The sequence below is a fragment of the Xenopus laevis genome, chromosome 9_10L (assembly GCF_017654675.1).
Source record: "Xenopus laevis strain J_2021 chromosome 9_10L, Xenopus_laevis_v10.1, whole genome shotgun sequence".
NCBI classification, from domain to species: Eukaryota; Metazoa; Chordata; class Amphibia; order Anura; family Pipidae; genus Xenopus; species Xenopus laevis.
In genome coordinates this window covers 128,308,483-128,333,459 of record NC_054387.1, presented here as the reverse complement: position 1 = coordinate 128,333,459, position 24,977 = coordinate 128,308,483, and the positions used below count along the sequence as shown (strand labels likewise).

At 41.6% G+C, this 24,977-nt stretch overlaps 2 protein-coding genes across 2 annotated transcripts; one reads left to right on the top strand and one right to left on the bottom strand.

Annotated features, from left to right (window-relative positions):
* Nucleotides 1-5,478: 5,478 nt before the first annotated feature.
* rraga.L (Ras-related GTP binding A L homeolog) lies at nucleotides 5,479-15,665 on the top strand. The gene is made up of 10 exons (NM_001097077.1): nucleotides 5,479-5,491; nucleotides 6,646-6,692; nucleotides 9,743-9,842; nucleotides 11,947-12,013; nucleotides 12,112-12,334; nucleotides 14,183-14,278; nucleotides 14,425-14,547; nucleotides 14,618-14,709; nucleotides 14,803-14,918; nucleotides 15,053-15,665. Exons 2-10 carry the CDS (start codon nucleotides 6,666-6,668, stop codon nucleotides 15,148-15,150), a joined length of 942 nt encoding a protein of 313 aa, NP_001090546.1. The 5' UTR covers nucleotides 5,479-5,491; nucleotides 6,646-6,665; the 3' UTR covers nucleotides 15,151-15,665.
* A 4,472-nt stretch (nucleotides 15,666-20,137) lies between these two features.
* On the bottom strand, nucleotides 20,138-24,977 carry LOC121398246. The gene is made up of 5 exons (XM_041577162.1): nucleotides 24,894-24,977; nucleotides 23,599-23,915; nucleotides 22,168-22,365; nucleotides 21,570-21,607; nucleotides 20,138-20,388 (listed from the first exon to the last, which is right to left on the bottom strand). Exons 2-5 carry the CDS (start codon nucleotides 23,861-23,863, stop codon nucleotides 20,287-20,289), a joined length of 603 nt encoding a protein of 200 aa, XP_041433096.1. The 5' UTR covers nucleotides 23,864-23,915; nucleotides 24,894-24,977; the 3' UTR covers nucleotides 20,138-20,286.

Here is a 24,977-nt window from a genome sequence, read left to right as displayed (position 1 = left end):
TACCGAGACTTTTTCGGATTTAACGATCAAATACCGCAACTTTTCCGAATTTGACAACCGAATACTGCACCTTTTTTGGATTTGACAATCGAATACCGCGACTTTTTCGGAAACCTGGCGCAGATAAGGATATCTTCGAGACATCTCCCAGTGACTTCTACAGGAACTCGGCAGGTCAGAGATGGAGTACTTTTTTATTCAGACGTTTAACACCCTCAGGGTTTAATAAATCCCGAAAATGTTTAGGTTGTGTTTTAGGTTGTGTTTTATCCCTTTAAAAGGCCAATGAGAAAAAATAATAAATAATAAATAATCCCCTCTGTTTCACTGAATATAATTCCTGAACTCAACCCGCAAACTTTAAAGGGAGGGTTTCAAAATGGACCCAATCAGGATGGAACAGAGCAAGACGCTGGATTCATAGCTGGAGACAGACGCTTGTATCCGCAGTAAAACGGAATGCTGGGTACATTTCTTTGGGGCTCAGGCACAATAAACTGTGATACATTGTCTATTCATAGAAAGACATCATTTACAATAAAGAATTATTCTTTGTGACTTAACAATTTTTTCTCACCCTGGAGACAGAGCCTTGTGCCCCCTCCTTGGGATACATACATTACCAAAATTAAAGGGGTTGATCACCTTTGAGATAACTTTTAGTATGACGTAGAGAGTGATATTCTGAGATAATTTGCAATTTGTTGACATTTTTTTATCATTGAAGTTTTTTGAGTTATTTAGCTTTTTATTCTGCAGCTCTTCAATTTGCATTTTAAGCAATCAAATAACTAGGGTCCAAATGACCCTAGCAACCATTCATTGGTTTGAATAAAAGACCGGAATATGAATAGGAGAGGCCTGAATAGAAGGATCAGTAATAAGAAGTAACAATAACAATACATTTGTAGCCTTACAGAGCATTTGATTCTTAGAAGGGGACAGCGACGCCCATTTGAAAGCTGCAAAGAATCAGAAGAAAAAGACAAATTACTATAAAACTATAAAAAAATAAATAATGAAAATCAATTGAAAAGTTGCTTAGAATTGGTCGTTCCGTAACATACTAAAAGTTACTTTAAAGGTGAAACACCCCTTTAAATACAGTATTGATTTCTGATATAATCAGAGTATGAATAGGCCCAGAAGGGCTGTCTAGGTAAAATCTGCTTGGCCAGATATCCAAATTAGCAAATCCATACATGGCTCTGAAGTATATGATGCGGCAATTAACCAATTGCCGGCTACAGATTACCATTCCATAGCCCGCCCCCTGACATTAGACATCTTCCAAAAAACAGCACTGCCCACCCTTGATATCATGGACCCACCTCCGCAAAATCATTGCTCCGCCCCCTGCCTGCACAGTGAAAAGGTGGTAACCCTACTAGGGTGGTTCTCATTAGCCCCTCCTTATTGCCCCTCCTTATTGCCAGCATAGACCTAGATATAACACCTACTACATTAAGGGGGTTATTTACTAAACTCCAATTTTATCTGGTTGTGTCTTTTTGGGACAAAACTTGAATTTTTCTTTCAACTCAAATTTTTTTTAGAGATTTATTAAAGCCCGATGCTGCAAAAAGCCTGAATCCAAACATCTGTCATTTCAGACCTGCCATGTTGTATATAAGTCAATGGCAGAGGTCCCTATCCTATTTTAAAGTTTCGGTGGTCTGTGCTGGAATTAACCCAAAAATCCGAACTTTTTCGAGCAAAAATCTGAAAACAACCCCTTAAAAAATCATTCCATTGGGGTTTTTGCTCTATTTTATCTTTAGTCTTTATCCGAGCCGATTAAATTATGCTTATTTTAATAATAAATACGGTAAAATCGGGTATGGGAGTTTGGTCGAAGTTTTTTTTCTTAAAAAATTAGATAAATTCAGATGTTTAGTAAATAACCCTCCCCGTCACATCTACATTTACTGTAAGAGGTGCCCTGGATTTCAGGGTCTCTATTTCGCCCCGATAGGACACCCGATGATTCCAACTCTGGCCAAAGAAAGTAAGAGAAGCAGGAGGGGTCATATACCACCAAAGGTGTATTGAAATACGAAAAGCAAATAACTTTTTACCCATAATGTAGAATTTTCCCCATCATTTCAGCAAACTTGTGACCCACACAAAGACCTGCGCCCACCCCAACTGCATACCTCCCAACATTTTGGTAATAGAAAGAGGGACAAAAAGATTGGCCGTGTGTAACGCAGAGCAATTTTTAATTCCCATGTCCGTTTTACAAAATTTGGCAGGTTATGAAAGTTTGAACATATATCTGTGGTTTTTATGTGTTATTACAGTTTTGATAATGAAGGTGAATTGCCCTTTAAGCTGCAGTTTGCCCGAGAGACCTGCTTATCTTAAATAGTTACAATTGTTTCTTTGCTTATCTTAAATTGTTACAAAAGTATCTAAGAGCACATGCCCTGTATTCAGGGTTCTCTGCCAGAAGCCAATTACGTTTTAGAAAGTTGTATCTTTTTCTAGCTGTTCAGTGCAGGAGATCAAAGAGAAAGTCAGGACATTACAGAATATTATAGACTGTGGGTTGAGCTGTCAAAATCAGGACTGTCCTGTGACAAACGGGACAGTTGGGAGGTATGCACCTAAAACATTTAGTCGCATTTACATTTACTTGCTGTGAGAGGGGCCTTGGACTTCAGGTTCTCTGTTGGGCCCCAGTAGGACACCCGATGATTCCACCTCTAGCCAAACAGAGTAAGAGAAGCAGGAGGGGTCATTTACCATCACATGAATAGTGAAATATTTTAAAACTTTGATACACTTTCAGTTGTTGGTGTCGGAGTGGGAGTTAAAGGATTTATGTACCAACTCCACAGCCCTGATCAGCTGCAGGACCGAAATGGCAATTTGTGGATTTTGGCAGATGGCAGAGGGGATGCTATCAGATGCCATGGACTTTATGTCTACCTGTTTAGTGAGATGCTTGGGCCTCTGTGTAAATTAAATGCCAGGACCTATATTGAATTCCAGTCCAGGGCTGATCAGCTGGCTTGCGTCTCGTTGCAGAAGTCAGGGGCAGCAGTGCAGAAAATATAAACAGTGGGGCAGATATCACTTTTACAGACCATACCCAGTTGTACGGAACGTATTTTAGGACATCCTCCGTCGAAAGACCTGTTCTCTATGGCTTAGGAATGCAGCATTGGGTGCTTTTACCATCACTCAGCCTCCAAATCTGCAGTCATACCTCCGTCCTCTACCCTCCCTTCTTAGCCGTCAGCCATACGAACTCCGCCCTCAGTCCTCCGCCCTCTTCCCTCCGCCTTCTGCTGTCCCTGCTCAGCCCTCTACCCTCAGCACTCAGCCTTCCGCTTTACCTCTTCATTCCTCCGCTCTCCCCCCTCAGAACTGTCTTTTCATCCGTCAGTCTTTTCTCTAAGCTCCTAAAGTGGTGAGCGAGCATTTTCAGTCCTGCGCTGCTTTATTCACATTTTTTTTTTTAACTTCCGCTTTTCTATCTGGCGCCATTTTTCACAGCCAATAGGCGTCTTAGGTTTTGTGAGTTGACCTCTCTGAGGGGGGAGAGCGGAGGGTGAAGTGTGGAGGGATGAAGAGGTGAAGCGGAAGGCTGAGGAAAGAGGGTAGAGGGCAGAAGGTGGAGGGAAGAGGGCGAAAGACGGAGGACTGAGGGCGGAGAGAAGAGGGCGGAAGGCAGAGGACTGAGGGAGGAGGGCTGAGGGCGTAGTTCGTATGGCTGATGGCTGAGAAGGGAGGGTAGAGGACGGAGGTATGACTGCAGATTTGGAGGATGAGTGACGGTAAAAGCAACTGATGCACCATTCCTAAGCCATAGGACATCGCATGAAGGACAGGTCTTTCGCCGGAGGATGTCCTAAAATGCATTCTGTACAGTTGTATCCTAACCCCACACAAACCCTAACTACAAATCCATGCAATCTGACTGGAAATTACTGTGAGGTTGCCTCCATTCCAGGAAAAATGTTTCTTCTTTCCCTCGTGTGTCTGTTATGATCACCCCCCCCCCCCCGTTTCTCACACTGCCACAAAGCAGGGTTGGACGGTCTAATTTTCCAAACCAGCCAAAGTCACCTACAATCCAGCCTCAAACTAGCCAAGAGGCACTTCAAAGGTATCCCAAAAATAGCACAATATGTGCAGTGAAAGAAAGTCTAAAAAATAAATTAATATATGTTTCGCAAACTTTTCCATGAAGCAAAATAGGACAGATTCGCCTAACTACAGAGGGGGCCAAGGAGGGATAGGGGCCCCGTATAGGGTTGCCACCCAGCTGGTATTTTACCGGCCTAGTCTGTAAAACACCTGCCAAGGCCGTGACCGGTATTATAAATTTACCGGCTATTTAGCGGCTGGTAAATTTGTAAAACCCCTAACATAAGCCCTTGGCCTGCCCCAATCTGCTCAAAACTTACTTTTTCTCCATCTTCTGGCCCATCATGCGCAGTGGCTCCACCCCCCTTTACATCACGGCCCGCCCCTTTGGTTCCAGTCCCCGCCCACACCACCAGCCGGTGGAAATTTTATGAAAAGGTGGCAACCCTAGCCCCATAAAACCCTAATATTATATATATAAATACAACTTCAATAAGTATTGGTAAAACAGCTCAACCTCTAGATATTTTGGTGGCCAGCAGATTTGTGCCCAAAATTGGTTGAAATTGAGGAAAGTCAATGGAAAATGCTTGAGAGACGGGAGACTGGGGTACAGAGCCCAAATTCTGGTAACTCCCGACTTCTACACAAGTGAGTCCCATTGCATGCTGGGTATTGTAGTCTTACATCAAACTTAGCAGTTGGCAATTTGTTAAATAAAAACTACATTACCCAACATGCATTGGGAGAAGCAGGCTCAGCACATTAGGGCAAGAAAAAACTTTGGTTTCCAAAGTACCAGCCAGCGAAAGGCCCAAACAGTAGCCCAAATCCATAACTTGACTAGTTTGTACTTTCAAAACCCGCCTGGACTGTCAATGAGTAGCTCAATGTGACTGGAAACCCCACACAATTAAGCCCCTCCCTCAGACAACTATAATACAGTTTATTGTTTCATTCTGAAGGAACTATATCTTTTTTGTTTCTGTTAAATAAGAAATGATTTGATCTGACAACAACTTCTTGAGCAGCGGATAAAAGGGAGCGAGAAAAGTCACAAATCTGTTCCCTCTCTTCCTATTGGCTACAGATATCATTAGTCCCGCCCCATAATGGGATTGCGGAGAAGGTGTTATACACATATGTACATACTCGGAGATTTCACCCGGTAAACATGGGATAATACTGAACCAACGTCTCTCTCGTCTGGCTTGCTGCCATAGAATAATAGTCAGCGGAATAAAAAATTAGAGACTCAAGAGCTGCCAGTATCAAACATGGCCGCCGCTGACGCTACAGTGTGGAATGAGCATGCGCACGGAATTGTACGGAAGAAGGTATAAATGCGGAAGTGGCGGCTGAGCGTCAGAAAGGCTGCCCGGCGCTGAGACAGGTAATGCGTCACGGGTTTTAGACTTAACAATAAAATGTGTCCCTCAGACTGTATTCATAGACTTATATTGTATTTGGGCGCCGTGGAACATTAGTGTGAGGAGCTGATTAGTGACGGGTCACAAGGGACAGAGAGAAAAATTCCCTGGTCATGTGACTGGAAGCAGAGAAGTGGAACTGGTCGTTCTGAAGTCTTAGAAGCAGAACTGGCCGTAAAGGCTATAGTAGCATTTAACTGGTCATGTGACTTGTACCAGGCCTGTGTGAGGGGAGAGAGAGGGCAGTGTGGGGGGAGAGAGGGCAATGTTGGGGGCGAGAGTGGGGGGAGAGAGGGCAATGTTGGGGGCGAGAGTGGGGGGAGAGAGGGCAATGTTGGGGGCGAGAGTGGGGGGGAGAGAGGGCAGTGTGGGGGGGAGAGAGGGCAGTGTTGGGGGCGAGAGTGGGGGGAGAGAGGGCAATGTTGGGGGCGAGAGTGGGGGGAGAGAGGGCAGTGTGGGGGGGAGAGAGGGCAGTGTGGGGGGGCGAGAGTGGGGGGAGAGAGGGTGGTGTGGGGGGAGAGAAGGCGGTGTGGGGGGCGAGAGTGGGGGGAGAGAGGGCGGAGTGGGGGGAGAGAGAGAGCAGTTTGAGGGGGTGAGAGGGCAGGCTAAACATTAAATAAAGCCAATAGGCTGGTTTTGCCTCTAATAAGGATTAATTATATCTTAGTTGGGATCAAGTACAAGTTACTGTTTTATTATTACATAAAAATTGTTTTTAAATATTTGTATTATTTGATTATAATGGAGTCTATGGGAGATGGCCTTTCCGGATAATTGATCCTAAACCTGTACTACTAATCACTGCATAGGATACTGTATATAGGAACAGTGGTTGTACTGTCAGTGCACTGCTGGGAATTGGTGAGATTCAGAGCAATTTTAACATCACAGAAACAATTTGGGTGCCGAAACCTCTCACCGCAGTGTTGAGAATGAATAAGTACAGACCAGTATATTGTACATGGACAGAGACAAATGGAAGGCTAAGGAATAAGGCTCAGAGTTATAGGAGTCGGCTGATGAGCGATGTGACTGGCTGTCAGTTAATTTACTTGCCCCGTGGGGCAATACCCAATCTCATCCACTGTAAACCCTCTCTGTGCTCTTTTATTTGCAGCTTGTTCCTATGTGTGTGTGATGCCGAGTTCCGTCATGAAGAAAAAGGTATATCCGCCTTCTAAAATATGTCTTTTGTGTAATTATTAGTCACTCTTGCTGTCTTCAAGGGGTGGTTCACCTTTAAGCAAACTTTTAGTATGTTATAGCATGGCCGATTCTAAGCAACTTTTCGATCGCTCTTCGCTATTTATTTTAATCATTTGCCTTCTTCTGACTCTTCCCAGCTTTAAAATGTAGGCAAGGCTACAAATGTATCTTTTTTGCTGATTTTTATTACTCTTCTTTCTATTCAGCCCTTCTATTCATATTTGTCTTTTATTCAAATCAGTGCATGGTTGCTAGGGTAAATGGTTGCTAGCTAATAAAAAGCTAAATAACTGAGAAACTACAAATGAAAACCAGTGGTTAATTGTCTCAGAATATCAGTCTACATCATACTAACAGTTAATTTAAACGGGAACAACCCCTTTCAGTGAATGTGTCTAAAGAGTATAATACAGGCATGTCCAAAGTGTGGTCCGTAGGCCAATTGCGGCCCGCAGTATCTCTCAGGAATTCCACAATAATGGCCGCCTGTGACAGTATCCAAACACAGTAGTAGTGTGCAGGTCTTGTATTCACCCGGGTGCTGAATGTGCAATAATAGACTGTACTACTGGCTGGCACATACGCAGCTGTACGTCTTTATTGCTGAAGGTGAATAGACACACTGACGTGCCAGTAGTACAATAAAGAAGTATGGGGCAAATTTACTAACCTCCGAAAAATTTGTCAGCGACGGCTTCGCTCAAAGCACAACACTTCCCCAGCCATAGATCCGCCAGGACAACATTAATTCACTAAAATCCGAAGTTGCTTCCAGGGCACCGAACAATGGTCAAGTTGCGCTAGCGTTACTGCGGTAAGCAAAGCGAAGTTGCGCTAGCGATGTCTAATTTGCATACGGCGGGAGGTTAATACAATGTACGTATATGTTGCAGCAAATACACTACACAAGGCCAGGGAACCTTAATAAAATAAATTTGTTATATTGCCCTACACATGAGCCCAGTGTATAGTGTATGTGCCATATGTTAGGAAATGTAGGGGGGAAGCCGGGTACCCCAGAAAAAATTTACGCTATTTTTCTGACGATCACCCTGATAAAAGAGAAGTCGCCAGCGTTTTTTGGGACTTACAAAAATTTTAAACAATTTTTTTAGGAAGTCCTATCTACTCTATTACACTTCGCCTGGTCTGAGGTGGCGAATGCAAGTCTGGCGCAAGAGGTAACGTTTAGTAAAATCTATTGATGCACCGAATCCACTATTTTGGATTCGGCCGAACTCCCGAATCCTTCACAAAAGATTCTGCCGAATCTGAAGGTGGGAAGCGGAAAGCATTTTTTACTTCCTTGTTTTGTGACAAAGTCACGTATTTTCCCTCCCTGCCCCTAATTTGCATATGCAAATTAGGATTCGGATTTGGTTCGGCCGAACCAAATCCGAATCCTAATTTGCATATGCAAATTAGGGGCAGGAAAAAATTTACGCTATTTTTCTGACGATCACCCTGATAAAAGAGAAGTCGCCAGCGTTTTTTGGGACTTACAAATATTTTCAACAATTTTTTTAGGAAGTCCTATCTACTCTATTACACTTCGCCTGGTCTGAGGTGGCGAATGCAAGTCTGGCGCAAGAGGTAACGTTTAGTAAAATCTATTGATGCACCGAATCCACTATTTTGGATTCGGCCGAACTCCCGAATCCTTCACAAAAGATTCTGCCGAATCTGAAGGTGGGAAGCGGAAAGCATTTTTTACTTCCTTGTTTTGTGACAAAGTCACGTATTTTCCCTCCCTGCCCCTAATTTGCATATGCAAATTAGGATTCGGATTTGGTTCGGCCGAATCCTGCTGGAAAAAGCCGAATTCCGAACCAAATACTGGATTCGGTGCATCCTTAGTACAATCCGCATCTTAGGGAATGTGCGTAGTTACATCCATTCGCCAGAGAGCAAATTCGCCAGGCGTTTTGGAGGGAAGTAGTGCTAGAGTCTCTGCTTCGCTAGCGAATTTACGCTGGTGACCATTAGTAAATCGGCGACGTACCGAAATGACGAATTTTCACCAGCGTTGGTCACTTCGCCCTTTAGTAAATTTGCGCCTATGTGAGAGTGGCGCATCACTGCCAGCCGATAGTTCAGTCTATTATTGCACCTTCAGTGAATACAAGGCCTGTACCCTACTACTGTGTTTGGATACCAAAAGATAAAGGTGATTTAGTCACTGGTTAAAATAAAAATTTAATTTTGTCGCTTCATCTGCACAGTTGTGTATATAGCAAGTATAGGTATGCAATGGAACAGGTTGATCTGCCATTTTATCTAAAACTTATTGTGGTGTATAATATAAAATTGTAACTAGTTTGGAGACACAGATCTTTACTGCTAAAGGACTGTGGTTGCCTTGGGGTTCTCCTTTAAGTATATGTTGAACTATACTTCTCCTTTAAGGACCCCATGGGTCTTTGCACATTTTCAAATATACAACAGAAAAGTGTCAGAAAAACAACTGTGCTGCAATGACTGTTCAGGAGAAGTAGGAGTTTGCATAGAGTGGAGAGAGTGAGTTGAGGTATTTATATTATATGTAAAGATATTGTGCTGGGCAAGTGTTGTACAGAATACAAGAACTAATGTTGTTTGTTTATTATTAGCTCTGATGTCATGCCTAAATACATTTTTATTTTCCATTTCACACAGAATTTGTGCGATAAGGGGAAATAAAAATGGATTTAGACATGGCACCAGAGCTAATAATAAACAAATGGCATTAGTTGATACAGAAGGAGCATACAATAGCAAGCCCTATTTATACACATACAGATACTGTCACCTCCAACAAGAATGAATGGTCGGCCCCCACACATTTTCCCCTCACCAAATCTGGCCCTCGTTGGACACCCCTGCTCTAGAATAACCTTGCCATGTGCTTAAAAAATAGCCCCTTTTTTATTTTTGCTTGAGCCTGGAGAGAAGATCGACCTACAGAGAGACATTTAGAGGTAAGATGCTGTATCGGTACAATAATTCAATGGCTCCCGTTTTCTTCGCAGGTTCTGTTGATGGGAAAGAGTGGGTCTGGAAAGACCAGCATGAGATCCATCATCTTCGCAAACTATATTGCTCGTGATACTCGACGGCTGGGGGCAACAAGTAAGAACTGAGAGAGGGGCACATTTTTAAAGGGGAGGTTCAGAGAAAACTTGATTGTTGGAAGGCTACCTCGAGCAGGAGTAGGGGAAACCAAACTTGTTTAAAAAGATGAATCTTTATTGCTCCATATTTAAACACAAACATGTGGGCAGGCAGGGGAACCAGCTTTATGCGTTTCATGACTGTCAGAAGCTTAAGCGCCCCCTACAGGTACTAATCGTATAAAACCACTCCAATAAAATATGCATATTGAGTTAAGACCAAAAGTCACTTACGTACGATAAATACTCATTATTCGTAATCAGTTATAGTAACAGAGCAGCAGGTTAAAGGAAATACAATGAATTACGGCAAAACCAGATAGCAAGAATGTAAAAGATAAATGAAAAATTAAATTGTTAAATAGATGATATGTATACAATATATATTCAAATCAATTTAACATATTTACATCCAGACTGGCTAAATTAATATCCAATTACATGATTATAAGTCATCAAAGTTCAGAAATCATGTTCCAAAAAATCTTATCGGAAGACACTATATTAATTGATTATATTATTACATGGCTGATTCAACGATCTTGACAGTTATTAGAGTCCGCTAGAAGAATTAGAAACTAATTTGGTACCGGAAAAACATCTATTCGCCAAAATGAATAGGGAGCAAATAGGTGTAAATGGAGAGAAATTTATCCACAATCTGATTAACTACCAGTAAAACAACTGGACTCCCACTCTCTATTCAAACCATGTGGTACTATAGTATCTAATGTATAGATCCAAAAGGTAGAGTCCTGCAGAGGGTCGGGTACCCGCGGGTTACCCGCAAAAACCTGCCGTACCTTGCGGGTTGATGGGAGAAGTTCTGGGTGCGAAGACGCGGTGTTGCGGGTTGGGCCGCGGGTCTTCTCAATAGTGAGATTTACTCCTTTTTTCTGGTCATGGCAACTTCCGATGACGTCATTTCCGGTTTAAAATGACAGCACTTCCTGTTTTACTCCTTTTTTTCCCCCTTCCTGATCACGTCTACTTCCGATGATGTCACTTCCGGTTTACGATGGCACTTCCCGATTCTTGATGATCAGTGGGTCCGGGTTGGGGATAAGGTACTTGCGGGTAGGGTCGGGTAGCGGTTCCTAGCGGGTAAGAATGCGGGTTGCCGGTCCGGGTTGCGGGTACAGGTCGGGTACGGGTCCCAAAAAATGGACCCGTGCAGGACTCTACTAAAAGGCCTCTCTAATCAGAAGAGAGACTTATGTGCCCCCCTTTCGGATATTGGGCACCACTCTATCTATAACTTGAAAGGTTACCTTCGAGTTAACTTTTAGTATACATTGTAGAATGGTCTTCATTATTTATTTTTCATAGGTTTTTTTGTTTTTTTTAATGATTTGCCATTTTCTTCTATTTCTTTGCAGCTTTCAAACGGGGGTCACTGACCCCCTCTGAAAACAAATGCTCTGTAAGGCTACAAATGTATTGTTATTGCTACCTTTTATTACTCCTCTTTCTATTCAGGCCTCTCCTATTCATATTCCAGTGTCTTATTAAAATCAGTGCATGGTTGCTAGGGGAATTTGGACCCTAGCGAAAATGCAAACTGGAGAGCTGCTAAATAAAAAGCTAAATAAGTCAAAAATCTAATAAAAAACAATTGCAAATTCTCAGAATATCACCCTGTACATCATACTAAAAATTAACTCAAAGTTGAACAAAAATTAGGCAATCTTTCCCAGGGCTGATAGGAACCCATCTCAAAGATTCCTGGGACCCTCCTTGTTCCTTTAGCAAAACACTGATTTCCCCCCATAAATAATGTCAATGCTTTTTTTTTTTCCATCTCCATTTTTTTCATCTCCTTTTATATGGTCCCAAGTTCTGGGCCCTATCCATTTCAACCCTTTATTTAGGAAAGTCGGCAATCTTTTTCCTCCCCTGGACAATAGGGGATAATAGTTATTACTAATCTTTTTGCTGAGAACAACTATAATAAGAGGAAGATTGACTTTCTTCTTGAAACGGAAAATGACCAACATAAAAATTGTGGCTATAACTTAATTTTCCGTGTATATAGTGTAATCTTCATTTTCCTCATCTTGCAGTTGATGTTGAGCACTCTCATGTGCGTTTCTTGGGCAACTTGGTACTGAACCTGTGGGACTGCGGTGGGTAAGTTAAAGAATAAAGTGCAAGGAGACCAAGTAGAACCTTCAGGGTGGAATTGTATTAGCACAGTCATAGTACCAACTCCGATTCTCCGCTCCCAGGCAGGACACCTTTATGGAAAACTACTTCACCAGCCAAAGAGATAACATCTTCCGCAACGTGGAGGTCCTCATCTACGTGTTTGACGTGGAGAGCAGAGAGCTGGAGAAGGACATGCATTACTATCAGTCCTGCCTAGAAGCCATCCTGCAGAACTCTCCTGATGCCAAAGTCTTCTGCCTGGTGCACAAGATGGACTTGGTGCAGGAGGACCAGCGGGACCTTGTAAGTGGAAAGGAAGCAAAATAAGTAAAGATGGTGGATTTTTAAAGGAACATTAACACCAAAATTTAAAATGGTTTAAAGGAAGGACTATATAATGTACTGTTGTACTGCACTAGAACAGCGGGTGTGTTTGCTTCAGAAACAACTATAATTTATATAAACAAGCTGCTGTGTAGCCATGGGGGCAGCCATTCAAGCACAGGATACACAGTAGATAACATAAGTTCTGAAGAATCCCATTGTATACTATAGAGTTTCTGTTATCTACTGTGTATTCTGTGCTTGAATGGCTGCCCCCATGGCTACACAGCAGCTTGTTTATATAAACTATAGTAGTACTTATCTGTTATCTACTGTGTATTCTGTGCTTGAATGGCTGCCCCCATGGCTACACAGCAGCTTGTTTATATAAACTATAGTAGTACTTATCTGTTATCTACTGTGTATCCTGTGCTTGAATGGCTGTCCCCATGGCTACACAGCAGTTTGTTTATATAAACTATAGTAGTACTTATCTGCTATCTTATCTGCTATCTACTGTGTATCCTGTGCTTGAATGGCTGCCCCCATGGCTACACAGCAGCTTGTTTATATAAACTATAGTAGTACTTGTCTGTTATCTACTGTGTATCCTGTGCTTGAATGGCTGCCCCCATGGTTACACAGCAGCTTGTTTATTTAAACTATAGTAGTACTTATCTGTTATCTACTGTGTATCCTGTACTTGAATGGCTGCCCCCATGGCTACACAGCAGCTTGTTTATATAAACTATAGTAGTACTTATCTGTTATCTACTGTGTATTCTGTGCTTGAATGGCTGCCCCCATGGCTACACAGCAGCTTGTTTATATAAACTATAGAAGAGTGTCTGAACCAAACACACCAGTTGTACCAGTGCATGTAATTTTAAGAATGAATGCCTACTTGTCCTTTTATATTCTATTATATATCATAACCATATAAAACAGAAAAGGCATGAGTATCCTGTCAATTTTATTCTTATACAGTGACTAGTGATGTCATCAGTTATAAACCGTGATGTCATTTTTGTCACATGACTCACTAAAATGTGTGTATTATAATAAATAAAGTACCCCCTCTTGTTGGAAAATATGAGGATATTAGAAGTTACCTCAGAGTTCCTTGACCTGTATAAAAGCACTCAGCCTTCTGCCTCGTGTTTTTATATGGTCATGGAACTCCTCGATGACTTATAATATCCTTATATTTTACAAGAGGGGGTACTTTATTCACTATATAATACATAATAAATCACTGAGGACTTTTTAATTTTCTTGGGCTTGTTTTCACCTTTAAAGGGGTTGATCACCTTTGAGATAACTTTTAGTATAATGTAGAGAGTGATATTCTGAAATAATTTGCAATTAGTTTTCATTTTTTATTATTGAAGGTTTTGGAGTTATTTAGCTTTTTATTCAGCAGCTCTTCAATTTGCATTTTAAGCAATCTGGTAACTAGGGTCCAAATTCCCCTAGCAACCATGCATTGATTTGAATAAGTGACTGGAATATGAATAGGAGAGGCCTGAATAGAAAGATGAGTAATAAAAAGTAACAATAACAATACATTTGTAGCCTTACAGAGCATTTGTTTTTTAAAAGGTGACAGCGACGCCCATTTGAAACCTGCAAAGAATCAGAAGAAAAAGACAAATAACTATAATTGAAAAGTTGCTTAGAATTGGTCATTCTATAACATAATAAAAGTTACGCTAAAGGTGAATCACCCCTTTAATTAGCCACTGCCGTATTGTGCGTCTGCTTTGCATAATTGGAAAAAGTCGGGATAAATCTGTCCTTATTCTTTTGTTCCCCTTCGTAAATTAGATATTTAAAGAGCGGGAGGAGGATCTCAGACGCCTGTCCCGGCCTTTAGACTGTGCCTGCTTTAGGACTTCTATCTGGGATGAAACTCTGTACAAGGTATTTGTAACCCTCGATTACATGGCGCAAGCTTTACTTATTCTACAGATCTCTGACAACATTTGAATTTCCTGCTTACATAGTCATGTGATCCAGGGGTTCTCGATTGCCTAATATTCTCTCCTTTGTGTTACTGTTTCCCGCAGGCATGGTCCAGTATAGTCTATCAGCTCATTCCCAATGTTCAGCAGCTGGAGTCCAACCTGCGGAATTTCGCTCAGATCATTGAGGCTGATGAGGTGCTGCTGTTTGAGAGGGCTACGTTTCTGGTGAGAGGAGAGACCCGGGAGTAGGTGTGTAATCCTATATGAACTTGTATTTACTAATGTTGTTTCTTAGGTCATTTCCCATTACCAGTGTAAAGAACAACGGGACATCCACAGATTTGAAAAGATCAGCAATATAATTAAGCAGTTCAAGCTCAGCTGCAGGTGAGAGACTTAATGAAGGATACCCGCCCTCCTGTTTTCTTCTGTGTGAATTTGTTAAGATTCATGGCAATGCCTTATACTTGTTTATCACAGCAAACTGGCCGCCTCCTTCCAGAGTATGGAGGTGCGAAATTCCAACTTCGCTGCCTTCATTGACATATTTACCTCGAACACCTACGTGATGGTCGTGATGTCGGACCCCTCAATCCGTGAGTCTAGAATTTTGCTTCTCCTTTTTCTGCTGTTATTCCAATTAAGGTTCAACTACTTTTTCTACATATTCTGTCTATGCTGATATCTATTGCCCTGTCGTTGACTGAGATACTTCTGTTCTCTCCAACAGCCTCTGCTGCAACTCTAATCAATATCCGCAATGCCAGGAAGCACTTTGAAAAGCTGGAGCGTGTGGATGGCCCCAAACACAGCCTGCTCATGCGCTGAGCCTCCCTTGTGGACACTATTCTGTGGTCAGACTTCTGTAGAAGCTGACCGCAGTTTCTCCACCAACCTTCCTCTGAGCATTCTCGTGGAGTCGACCTCTTCGTTAAATAAAGGCTTCTTCATGAGCCGACGTTCTCCTTGGGATCACTACTCACTACTCGCTGCAGTCAACATACTGTTACACAGTTCATCTGCCGAGGCTCAACCTTCTCACTGACAGACTCACCAGCTTCCATGTCTCATCCATTGCATTATTTCTGCTTCTCTGCCCTGAGCCTCACCCCACTGACTGCACTGCCTCATTGCTAGTGCACATACAAATACAGGATATGTTCTCTCAGTTTCAGTTCCCCTTTAGTTTTCGTTTCTCCCTTAAGTGCAGTGGACAGTCGGCTCAGGGCGAACTGAATCTTGCTGTGGTTTCTAGTGTTAGGATAACATCTTTCTATCAATGAGTACAAGGCTATACATTCAGTGTATTTTAAGCTTTGGAATAAAATATTTATACCTCGTGAGGCGTATAATGGAGTATGCATGATGTAATCACTAAAACATAAGCCAAGGACAAATTTTGAAAAACCTAAAGTGAGTGCTCTGAGATACGATTTTGAGAACAAAACAAAAAGTTTTCTTTGCCTAATAAATGCATTAGTGGTGTTCTGGCTGTTTAGGGATACGAAATAACCTTCATATTGAGTGAGGCAGTGTTGCAGGCAAAGATAATTTGATAGTGGTATGAGGGCAAATCAGAGAGCACCTGTGAAAAAAGGGCAGGTCAACTTATAGACTTTTTTTTTTTTTTTTTAATTTATCCATTGAAACAACCTATTGATCACAACTATGTTAGGATCCATAGCAACCAGACAGTGGCTTGGCTGGCAGACTGGAAGGTAAATAACAAAGGGTCTAAGAAAGGGATTAACGTATGAATAAATCTGAGGATAGGATCTCCAAATTGTAAGTGATTACTCACCACATAGAGGAAGAGGCCCAGGCGCACCGGCCTGAGCCCTCAACACGGGAAGCGGACAAAACGAAATTACTTTGGAGCAGGCACTCAAAGGCAATCTTCCACCAGGCAATTAGTTCAAAGTGAAAAAACAGTATATTGTGTCCAAAGCCTTTACGCATTTTGTGTTACAAACACTTAAAGGAAATGTAACACTAAAAATATTTTAGTAAAAAATCTATTCTACCCTGCACTTAGAAGCTCTGTCCTGCACAAAGTTTACCACTTGCAATGCTTTATTAAAAAAAAAAAACTAGGAATGCACCGAATCCAGGATTCGGTTCGGGATTCGGCCTTTTTCAGCAGGATTCGGCCGAATCCTTCTGCCCGGCAAAACCGAATCCTAATTTGCATATGCAATTTAGGGACAGGGAGGGGAATCATGACTTTTGTCACAAAACAAGGAAGTAAAAATGTTCCCCTTTCCTACCCCTAATTTGCATATGCAAATTAAGATTTGGTTTAGTATTCGGCCGAATCTTTAGCGATGGGTTCGGCCGAATCCAAAATAGTGGATTCGGTGCATCCCTAAAAAAAACATGATATAACTCTGCTTCCAGTCTTCTGCATAAAGGCGATGGGCCGACATTCCCTCTGCAAGATCAAACATGCGGCACTCAACATCTCCTAGCCTGAACTCTGCTCAAACCGAACATCAATTGATACAGCTGGAGAATTTTTCGGCTGCCCTGTTTCGTGCGTCAGACTTATTTATCTCTGAAGCACACAGGTCATCGCAGTCTTTGCAAAAAGAAAAACACTGCCCACACGCACAATCTCCCAGTACCTGAATTAAATGAAGATGGAGATATATTACTAGGCAGCTGAAAAAATCCTCCATACAGCAGTAACATTAAACTTCCGGTTTGGCCAGAAGTAGGCTAGGAGCAGATGTTGAGTGACGCATGTTTGATCTTGCAGAGGGAATGTCGCCCCATCGCCTTTATGCAGAAGACCAGAAGCAGAGTTATATCGTGTTTTTTTTAATAAAGCATTATAAGTGGTAAACTATGTGCATGACAGAGCTTATCTTAGTGCAGGGTAGAATAGATTTTTTACTAAAAAAAAAGTTTAGTGTTACATTTCACTTAATCATAGGCTATCTTTACAGAGCCATGCCTCAAGTATTTAAACAAAAGTGCACCTATCCGAACAATACATCAATTAACAAATAAACCAATTAGAAGGTTTACCCAATCACTTTTCACAGTTTTGGTGGGGTGGATCAAGATTACACCCTTGTCTTTTTAGGGTAAGGTTACACTGGGCGTTTCGGGGCCTCACAAGGAAACTTTGCACGAAAACTAATCGCCGCGTGTGCTTTTGTGTGTGATTTTTCATTTTAGCCAGCGCAGAGTGAGAGAAGGCGTTTGGGGAGATTGGTCGCTGCAAAGACGAGCCGATTAGTCGCCAGACGACTAAATCTTCCCTAAACGCCCAGTGTGGCCTTACCTTTAGGTGCCATATTGGTGCACCTTAACTGAATTTAATGACACAGTTTTCAACAATTTTCAACTAGCAGGGATCTCTTATCTGGCAACTCATCTTGGATTTATTTGTTGTGCGCAGAATATGAGTAAGCGTCTGTAAGTACCCCCCAGTGAATTAATACACATGGTGTATGAACTTTACAGAGTAATTTAATAAAACAACAGCATTTGGTGATTGTAAATAGTGATTGTAAATAGCGGGTCATACTACTCTATATTATTTTTATGCTGTGTACTTATCTCCCCAAGCTTATCTTAGCACTGACTTCCCTCTGTCAAAAGAAATTTCCGTTAAAGTGACGCTTGTGTAGAGAAGATATATAAAAAATATATATTATATATAGAACATTTTCTTACTAATTTTAAATATATATTGGGTGTAATCTTGTGATTGGTGCATTTGGGTAAGCCTTATAACTGGTTGATTTGTTAATTGATGTATTGTTCTGTTTGTTGCACTTTTGTTTAAATACTTGAGGCATGGCTCTGTAAAGATAGCCAGTGATTAAGTGTTTTTAACACGAAACGCGTAAGGCTGTGGACACAACCTGTTTTTTTTCTTTTGACTTATTGCCTGGTGGAAGATTGCCTTTATTGAGTGCCTGCTCCAAAGAATTTTCGATTAACGTATGAATGACCATAAAATGTAACTTTAGGATTAATTGGTTAAAGAGGGTAGGATGTAGGAGTAGTTTACGCTCTAGTGCAGTACCAGCATGCTAACTACATTAAAGTCATCCCTGGTATAGCCAGTCCTAAACTCAACTTTAATTTGATTCATTAAGAATTCTATTGCTTCATTATACATTTTACAAAGCTACTAAGTTTTACCTGCAACTTATTTGCTGCTTTTAAGGTTAAAACTCCCAAACATTTTTGCCCTTTTATTGGCCCATATATTGGTAATGGGTTGAGTGCAGAGGACTCTTGTATTTGTCTATATGTATTTTGTGGTCACACCATCATTGCACCCCCGCCTAATGGTTTTAAAGATTAGTGGTGAGCACAACTTTCCCTTGTTTGTTATAGTTTATACAGAAGTAGCTCCACGTTGTAGCCCCTACCCTTTCCAGCTATAGTCATGTGATCCCACTGGTGGCCAAATAAAAGGGCAACCAAGTTTGGGAGTTTTACTATGAAAGTTGCAGGTAAAACGTAGTCGCTGTGTAAAATGTATAATGAAGCAACAGAATTCTTAAAGGAGAATTCAACCTGTAATTACCCCCCCTACCCTGGGTAGACCCCCAGCCTACCTGACCCCGGGCAAATGCCCCCAATTTTTTACTCAACCCTCCATTCAAATTGTGGCCTCGGAGTTCACGGCAGCCATCTTCTTTCTTTGGTCTTTTTGGGAAGTTTTGGCACATGCGTAGTTGGAGTAATGTTCCAGTCCCGAACCACTGCGCATGCACCAAAAGTCACAAAATTCTCTGGACTTTCGGTGCATTCGTAGTTGTTCAGGTACGGAAATTTACTCCAACTGCAAATGTGCCGAAAACGCTGTCAAGACACGAAGATTGCCAGAGAAGAAGAAGATGGCTTCCATGAACTCCGAGGCCAGAATCTGCGCAGAGGGGTGAGTTAAAAATTAGGGGCATTTGCCCGGGGGGGGGGGGGGGCAGGTAGGCTGAGGGGAGGAGGGAGGGGGATCTACCCAAGGTAGGGGGAGGGTTTTTTTTATTACGGGTTGAATTCTCCTTTAATGAATTCTTGATGGGTGGTGGGTAAGGAGGTTGGTTATGTCCTAGAAGTATTTGTTGAGTATTACACCAAGGCATATTTCTTTTCAAATAACCATTATATTAAAAAATAGAAATGCAAAACAATTAAGAAATAGATATTTATTACATGTTATTAAAGATGATGTTTGCATAAATCAGATCACTATAAACTAAAATAAACACCCAGAGCTCCCATGAAAATGATTGGTTGACTTTTTAACATAACATTCAGGCTCATGGTACGTATTCTACACCAGCATTTTTTTAGCCGACGGAGAAGTGTCCAAATCCTGCCGCGGAACTACCCGCTGAAAATGATTACATCAATACATAAGCCTTCTCCTATTATTGATAAATCTGCATTTAATCTAAGCTTAGTAACTTCTTATTAATCAGTATTCCTGATTTACTTTTTGTTAGTTGCCCAGAGCCTTTATTTAGGTATGTCCCAAAAACCCTACATCTGGAGAATAGATAATAAATAGTGATGGGCGAATTTCTCTGTTTCGCTTTGCCGAAAAATGTGGGAATTTCCAACAAAATTTGCGAAATGGCGGAAAAATTGTGAAATCGGAAAGTTCATGAAAGAATCTTGAAATTCAAATGTTTTCATGAAAAAATCGAGCAATTCTAACGTTTTCACAAAAACATTGTGAAAATTGGAAATTGACGCAGGCGAATTTTCACAGGAGATGCGCAAATTTATTCGCCGGCGACGAAACTTGGAAATTCACAGCGAAGACGTGCCAGGCGAATTTATTCGCCCATCACTAATCATAAATATATAATTAGCCCTTTGTATTTATGTATACTAATGTATAATTATGTTTTATGTATATGATCTTATTAGTGATCAGAAATAGGCTTTTTACATCAGCCACAACCAATGAGCTATTTGAATACATTAAAATAGCTGCTACCAAGGTATACATTTAATGTTGTAATACAGCACACCCAATATGTAGAACAGGACGAGTGCAGTTAATCCAAGGAATGGCATAGATTTTAACCAGCAACCCTGAAAAAGAAAAAGTATAAAATAAACCCTAAATCTGTTATCTGTAATCTTGTTATAAACTAAGGGGTAGAGCCTGAAGGAGTGAGTGCTTATTAACTGCACTGGGTACCTCTGGAACTATAGCAGGGTGAGTGTTACCCCAATGTTTCTATATATCTGTAACCTTGTTATGAGCTAAGGGGGCCCAGCCTGAAGGCCAGTTAGGGGGAGATTTGGGGTGAGTGCTTATTTGTGCCCTGGGTACCCCTGGAACTATAGCAGCGTGACACCCCAATGTTTCTATATATCTGTAACCTTGTTATGAGCTAAGGGGGCCCAGCCTGAAGGCCAGTTAGGGTGAGATTTGGGGTGAGCGCTTATTAACTGCCCTGGGTACCCCTGGAACTATAGCAGGGTGAGTGTTACCCCAATGTTTCTATATATCTGTAATCTTGTTATGAGCTAAGGGGGCCCAGCCTGAAGGCCAGTTAGGGTGAGATTTGGGGTGAGCGCTTATTTGTGCCCTGGGTACCCCTGGAACTATAGCAGGGTGACTGTTACCCCAATGTTTCTATATTTCTGTAACCTTGTTATGAGCTAAGGGGGCCCAGCCTGAAGGTCAGTTAGGGGGAGATTTGGGGTGAGTGTTTATTTGTGCCCTGGGTACCCCTGGAACTATAGCAGGGGGACACCCCAATGTTTCTATATATCTGTAACCTTATGAGCTAAGGGGGCCCAGTCTGAAGGTCAGTTAGGGGGAGATTTGGGGTGAGTGCTTATTAACTGCCCTGGGTACCCCTGGAACTATAGCAGGGTGACTGTTACCCCAATGTTTCTATATATCTGTAACCTTGTTATGAGCTAAGGGGGCCCAGTCTGAAGGCCAGTTAGGGGGGAGATTTGGGGTGAGTGCTTATTTGTGCCCTGGGTACCCCTGGAACTATAGCAGGGTGACTGTTACCCCAATGTTTCTATATATCTGTAACCTTGTTATGAGCTAAGGGGGCCCAGTCTGAAGGCCAGTTAGGGGGAGATTTGGGCTGAGTGCTTATTTTTGCCCTGGGTACCCCTGGAACTATATATTGTTAAGAGTTATGAGTTAAAGGGGGCCCAGAGAAACATTGGCAGAATATACAAACTCCATTAGCATAGGTTTGAAACAACTTTTTCCCCCCACCATTACAACTTGGATAAAATCTTACCAATGTCGCTGTTTCAGTTTGGAAACGATAAGGAGGATCTACCAAGAAAATATTATTTGTTAGCAGTTGATATATGTTAACACACGTTTACCAATATCCATCCATGCACCCCCCATCCCCCCCCCCTTGTATGAACTGAATTTCCATTCCAAGCTGAGTTGATTCCATGTGGCCTCTCAAATGATGAGTGTCCCATATGGGTAAACACATAAGGGGTGCTCCAACCTTGCTACAGGGGGATCTGAGAGCACAGCTGCCTTCCCATAATTCTTCAGCTTCTGGGTAGCCATAGGCAAGTGGGCAATAAAAACAATCCTTTATGATTAGCTGGCTCATTGATTCAGTTGCACTGAGTAGTTAGAGTTTAGAACATTGTTATGACGTCAAACAGTTTGATTGCTGCAATTTAATTTTTTTTTTAAATATACCATTGACACTAGGAAGGGGTAACACAATGATTGCATTCCCTTTAACATGTATTATAAGCCCCCATAGAACTCTGAAATTTTAATCTACATCACATGCTTTCATCCAATAGAACCGGATTTAAAAGCACGACGAAGATACTGGAAAAAGTCTGGAAAGTAATAGAAATTACCTGTTATCTGAAAACTTCTTTTGATAAGCTGCTCAATTTCCAGCAGATTTTTCAAATATGTATTTGTGTCATTTTTACTGAATAGGAACAATCCAGCTGCTTTTTCTTTAATACTCTTTTGCTCCGACTGTATTCTTTCCTTCGCGTTGTCATTGCTGTCATCCAAATTATCAATAATGACGATAACATTTGATTTCCCTAAACAAAAGAGGATTGAAGAATAGTTTGACTATGAGTTTTGACCTAGTTGAATCTGCTGCCTAAATGTCCATTCCCTGCTATTGCAAGGGGTTTCTCTCTGTATACCGCAGTTCAGCGCTGTCCGAATCACCCAACGGATTCGCTACAGTTTTCTTTAGAAAGCGGCTTTTATTCAACACAATATGTGGTTACATCGGCAGTGGGTAAGTGGTACAATCTAACACGTTTCATGCCCTTAATGTCAGCACTTCATCAGAGTTTTTTGAAGTGCAGACATTAAGTGCACGAAACGCGTTAGTTTGTACCACTTACCCACTGCCGATGTAACCACATATTGTGTTGCATAAAAAACGCTTTCTAAAGAAAATTGTAGCGACTCCGTTGGGTTTTTCGGCCAGCGCTGAACTGCGGTATACAGAGAGTAGTGCAAGTTCTGGCTTGGAGTTGCCAGACTATCGCGGGAGCTGTGGCCGACACACTACACAGCAAGAAGGGTGAGCTCCACTTATTTTCACTACCTTCATTACCATGGTATTGCAAGTCGATTGCCCAGGGCAGAGCTGTCATTGTGGGGACAGGTGGGAATCCTATCAGGGTCCATGAGGCAGTAGGGGGTCTGAACAGACATTATAATCAAATTTGCCTGAGGAAGAGGAATAGGTAGTATTTGGTCAGATTTTGGGCATAATTGCTCATGGCCTGTGTAGATTAGGAGTGTAGTCAAGCTGGCTCTATAGGTGAGCTTTTGTTTAGTTGGCAGGGCCCATCACCAGTGGACTCATAGTGTGCCACCTAAGAGGAGGTCCTTTCTAACCAAGGTTGAAAGGGGCCAAATTATTTCTAATGATAATTATTAGAAATCATAATAACCTTGAGCAAATTGGAGAAAAAAAACAATAGTTGTGTTACAAATACCAAGACAAATTAAATAGAAATTTCAAATTCAAAGAGGTAAGAGAGCTGGAGTTGACTGATGCGTGTGTACACCTGAGATTCAGAAGGACCTGTTTGGTCTCGGTTAAGTCAGTTATCCTCTTGTAAGAAGGATAATCTTGATCTTTCCAGGGTACCAAAACTTCCATATGCATTCTTCTAAATGTGATGTAAAGCCTTTTTCCAAAGTGTAGTCCCTATACTTTTGAAACTGATCCCATTACTTCCCCTTATTATTTCCTTCAATGTCTAGTTATGCAGAAATCACTTTTAAACTGGGATTGATGCTTCTCTTACCAAGTGTATTGGATAAATAATCCAGCTCCTTATCATACAGCGAATCCGTTACATCAGTGACATTGATCCTCCCTCTGGTTTGTGAATGGTACAGAATGGCAAACGTGCACTTGTTGACGTCTTCTTTAAAGCTCCAGTTGCTGTTGGAGATGGGAAAGGACTCTGTGTTTTTAACACATGACAAATCTAAGAGACAGTCTGTCAGCCATTTGTATACTTCCGCATCCTCTCTGGTGAAAATTCCTACAGTCTTCGTTCTGAACATATTTATTTTCTGGGGAGGTTCCAAGGAGCTCCAACGTGTTGTTTCTCACACTCTGCACAATGACATTAATCGTTTAGTGGAAGTAAATAATCCCCAATATCTTAAGCCTATTGGACCCTTTCACTTCCTTAACCCAGTGGTGGTAGTTTAATGACACCCAGCACACAAGTGGACTAAGTTGAGCAAAAGTGACCCAATAATACCTTTTTCAAAAAGTACTTCTATCCGTGGTTTGGCTGCGGTCTGCATCTCTTGCCACTGAAAAAGTTCCGGTGGGCAGATGCCTGCTAAATACATGGCAAATTGCTCCAATTTTATGCACCCTGCAGTGCACATAGTAAATGAGCCCTCATGCATTGGGGAAGCAGAGCAGAGGAACTCTCTAAATCCATGAGTAGATTCATTGCTAGAGGCCCCTTGGTACCACTGAGAAGCTCCTTTTCTTACTGGACCCAAACAACACTCTTCCCAATGATCCCTAGGTTCTCAATCCAACCCACAACTTTTCCTCTACTTCTTCCTGTGACATTATGAATTTAAAATAATTATACTGACAATCTTTAAACCACTAAGAAACGCACTGAAAATGTCTGTATACGACACAGACACAAAGCCGCCTTACCTAACAGGGATTAACAAAGAAAGCTTCTCCGCTCTAGAATAGAAACAAAACCAGTTTCTGAATCAACACAGGTTTGCAGATCAAATACCAATGGACTTCACTTATCTTCCACGTTCTTGTTTTTTTGCGCCTCAGAATCTAACTGCCTACGCTGGATTGAGACCTGCTGAGTAGAGTCGGGTTTGGTCAGGTAGTGAGAAATGTAAAGTGTATTTTAGGTTGGGTTTTGTCTGATTCTTTTCAGCTGGTTGGGTGGGTTGGATTTGGCAAGAATTCAACTTTTCTTGACACTGACCCTACTGATCCCCACCCTGCCTCACGTGCCTGACTTTATTTCTGTATCTTCAACATCTAAAATGTGTATGGTATAATGTCAATAGGTTATTAGAAATAAATATACTGACTTACCTGGAAACAGCAGGGAATCTCACGTTACAGATATGTCAGGAAGCAATATGCAACTAAATGAAAGTGAAAGTCAGAACAGAGCTC

Excerpts from the sequence above, each read along its gene's own strand:
- rraga.L (NM_001097077.1), top strand. The coding sequence starts at position 6,666 with ATGCCGAGTTCCGTCATGAAGAAAAAG. Across the intron at positions 9,843-11,946 it reads TCGACGGCTGGGGGCAACAA|TTGATGTTGAGCACTCTCAT; the intron begins GTAAGAACTGAG and ends CTCATCTTGCAG. Across the intron at positions 14,919-15,052 it reads GATGTCGGACCCCTCAATCC|CCTCTGCTGCAACTCTAATC; the intron begins GTGAGTCTAGAA and ends TCTCTCCAACAG.
- LOC121398246 (XM_041577162.1), bottom strand. The coding sequence starts at position 23,863 with ATGTTCAGAACGAAGACTGTAGGAATTTTCACCAGAGAGGATGCGGAA. Across the intron at positions 22,366-23,598 it reads TTATTTATCCAATACACTTG|GGAAATCAAATGTTATCGTC; the intron begins GTAAGAGAAGCA and ends TCTTTTGTTTAG. Across the intron at positions 21,608-22,167 it reads AAGAAGTTTTCAGATAACAG|ATCCTCCTTATCGTTTCCAA; the intron begins GTAATTTCTATT and ends TTTTCTTGGTAG.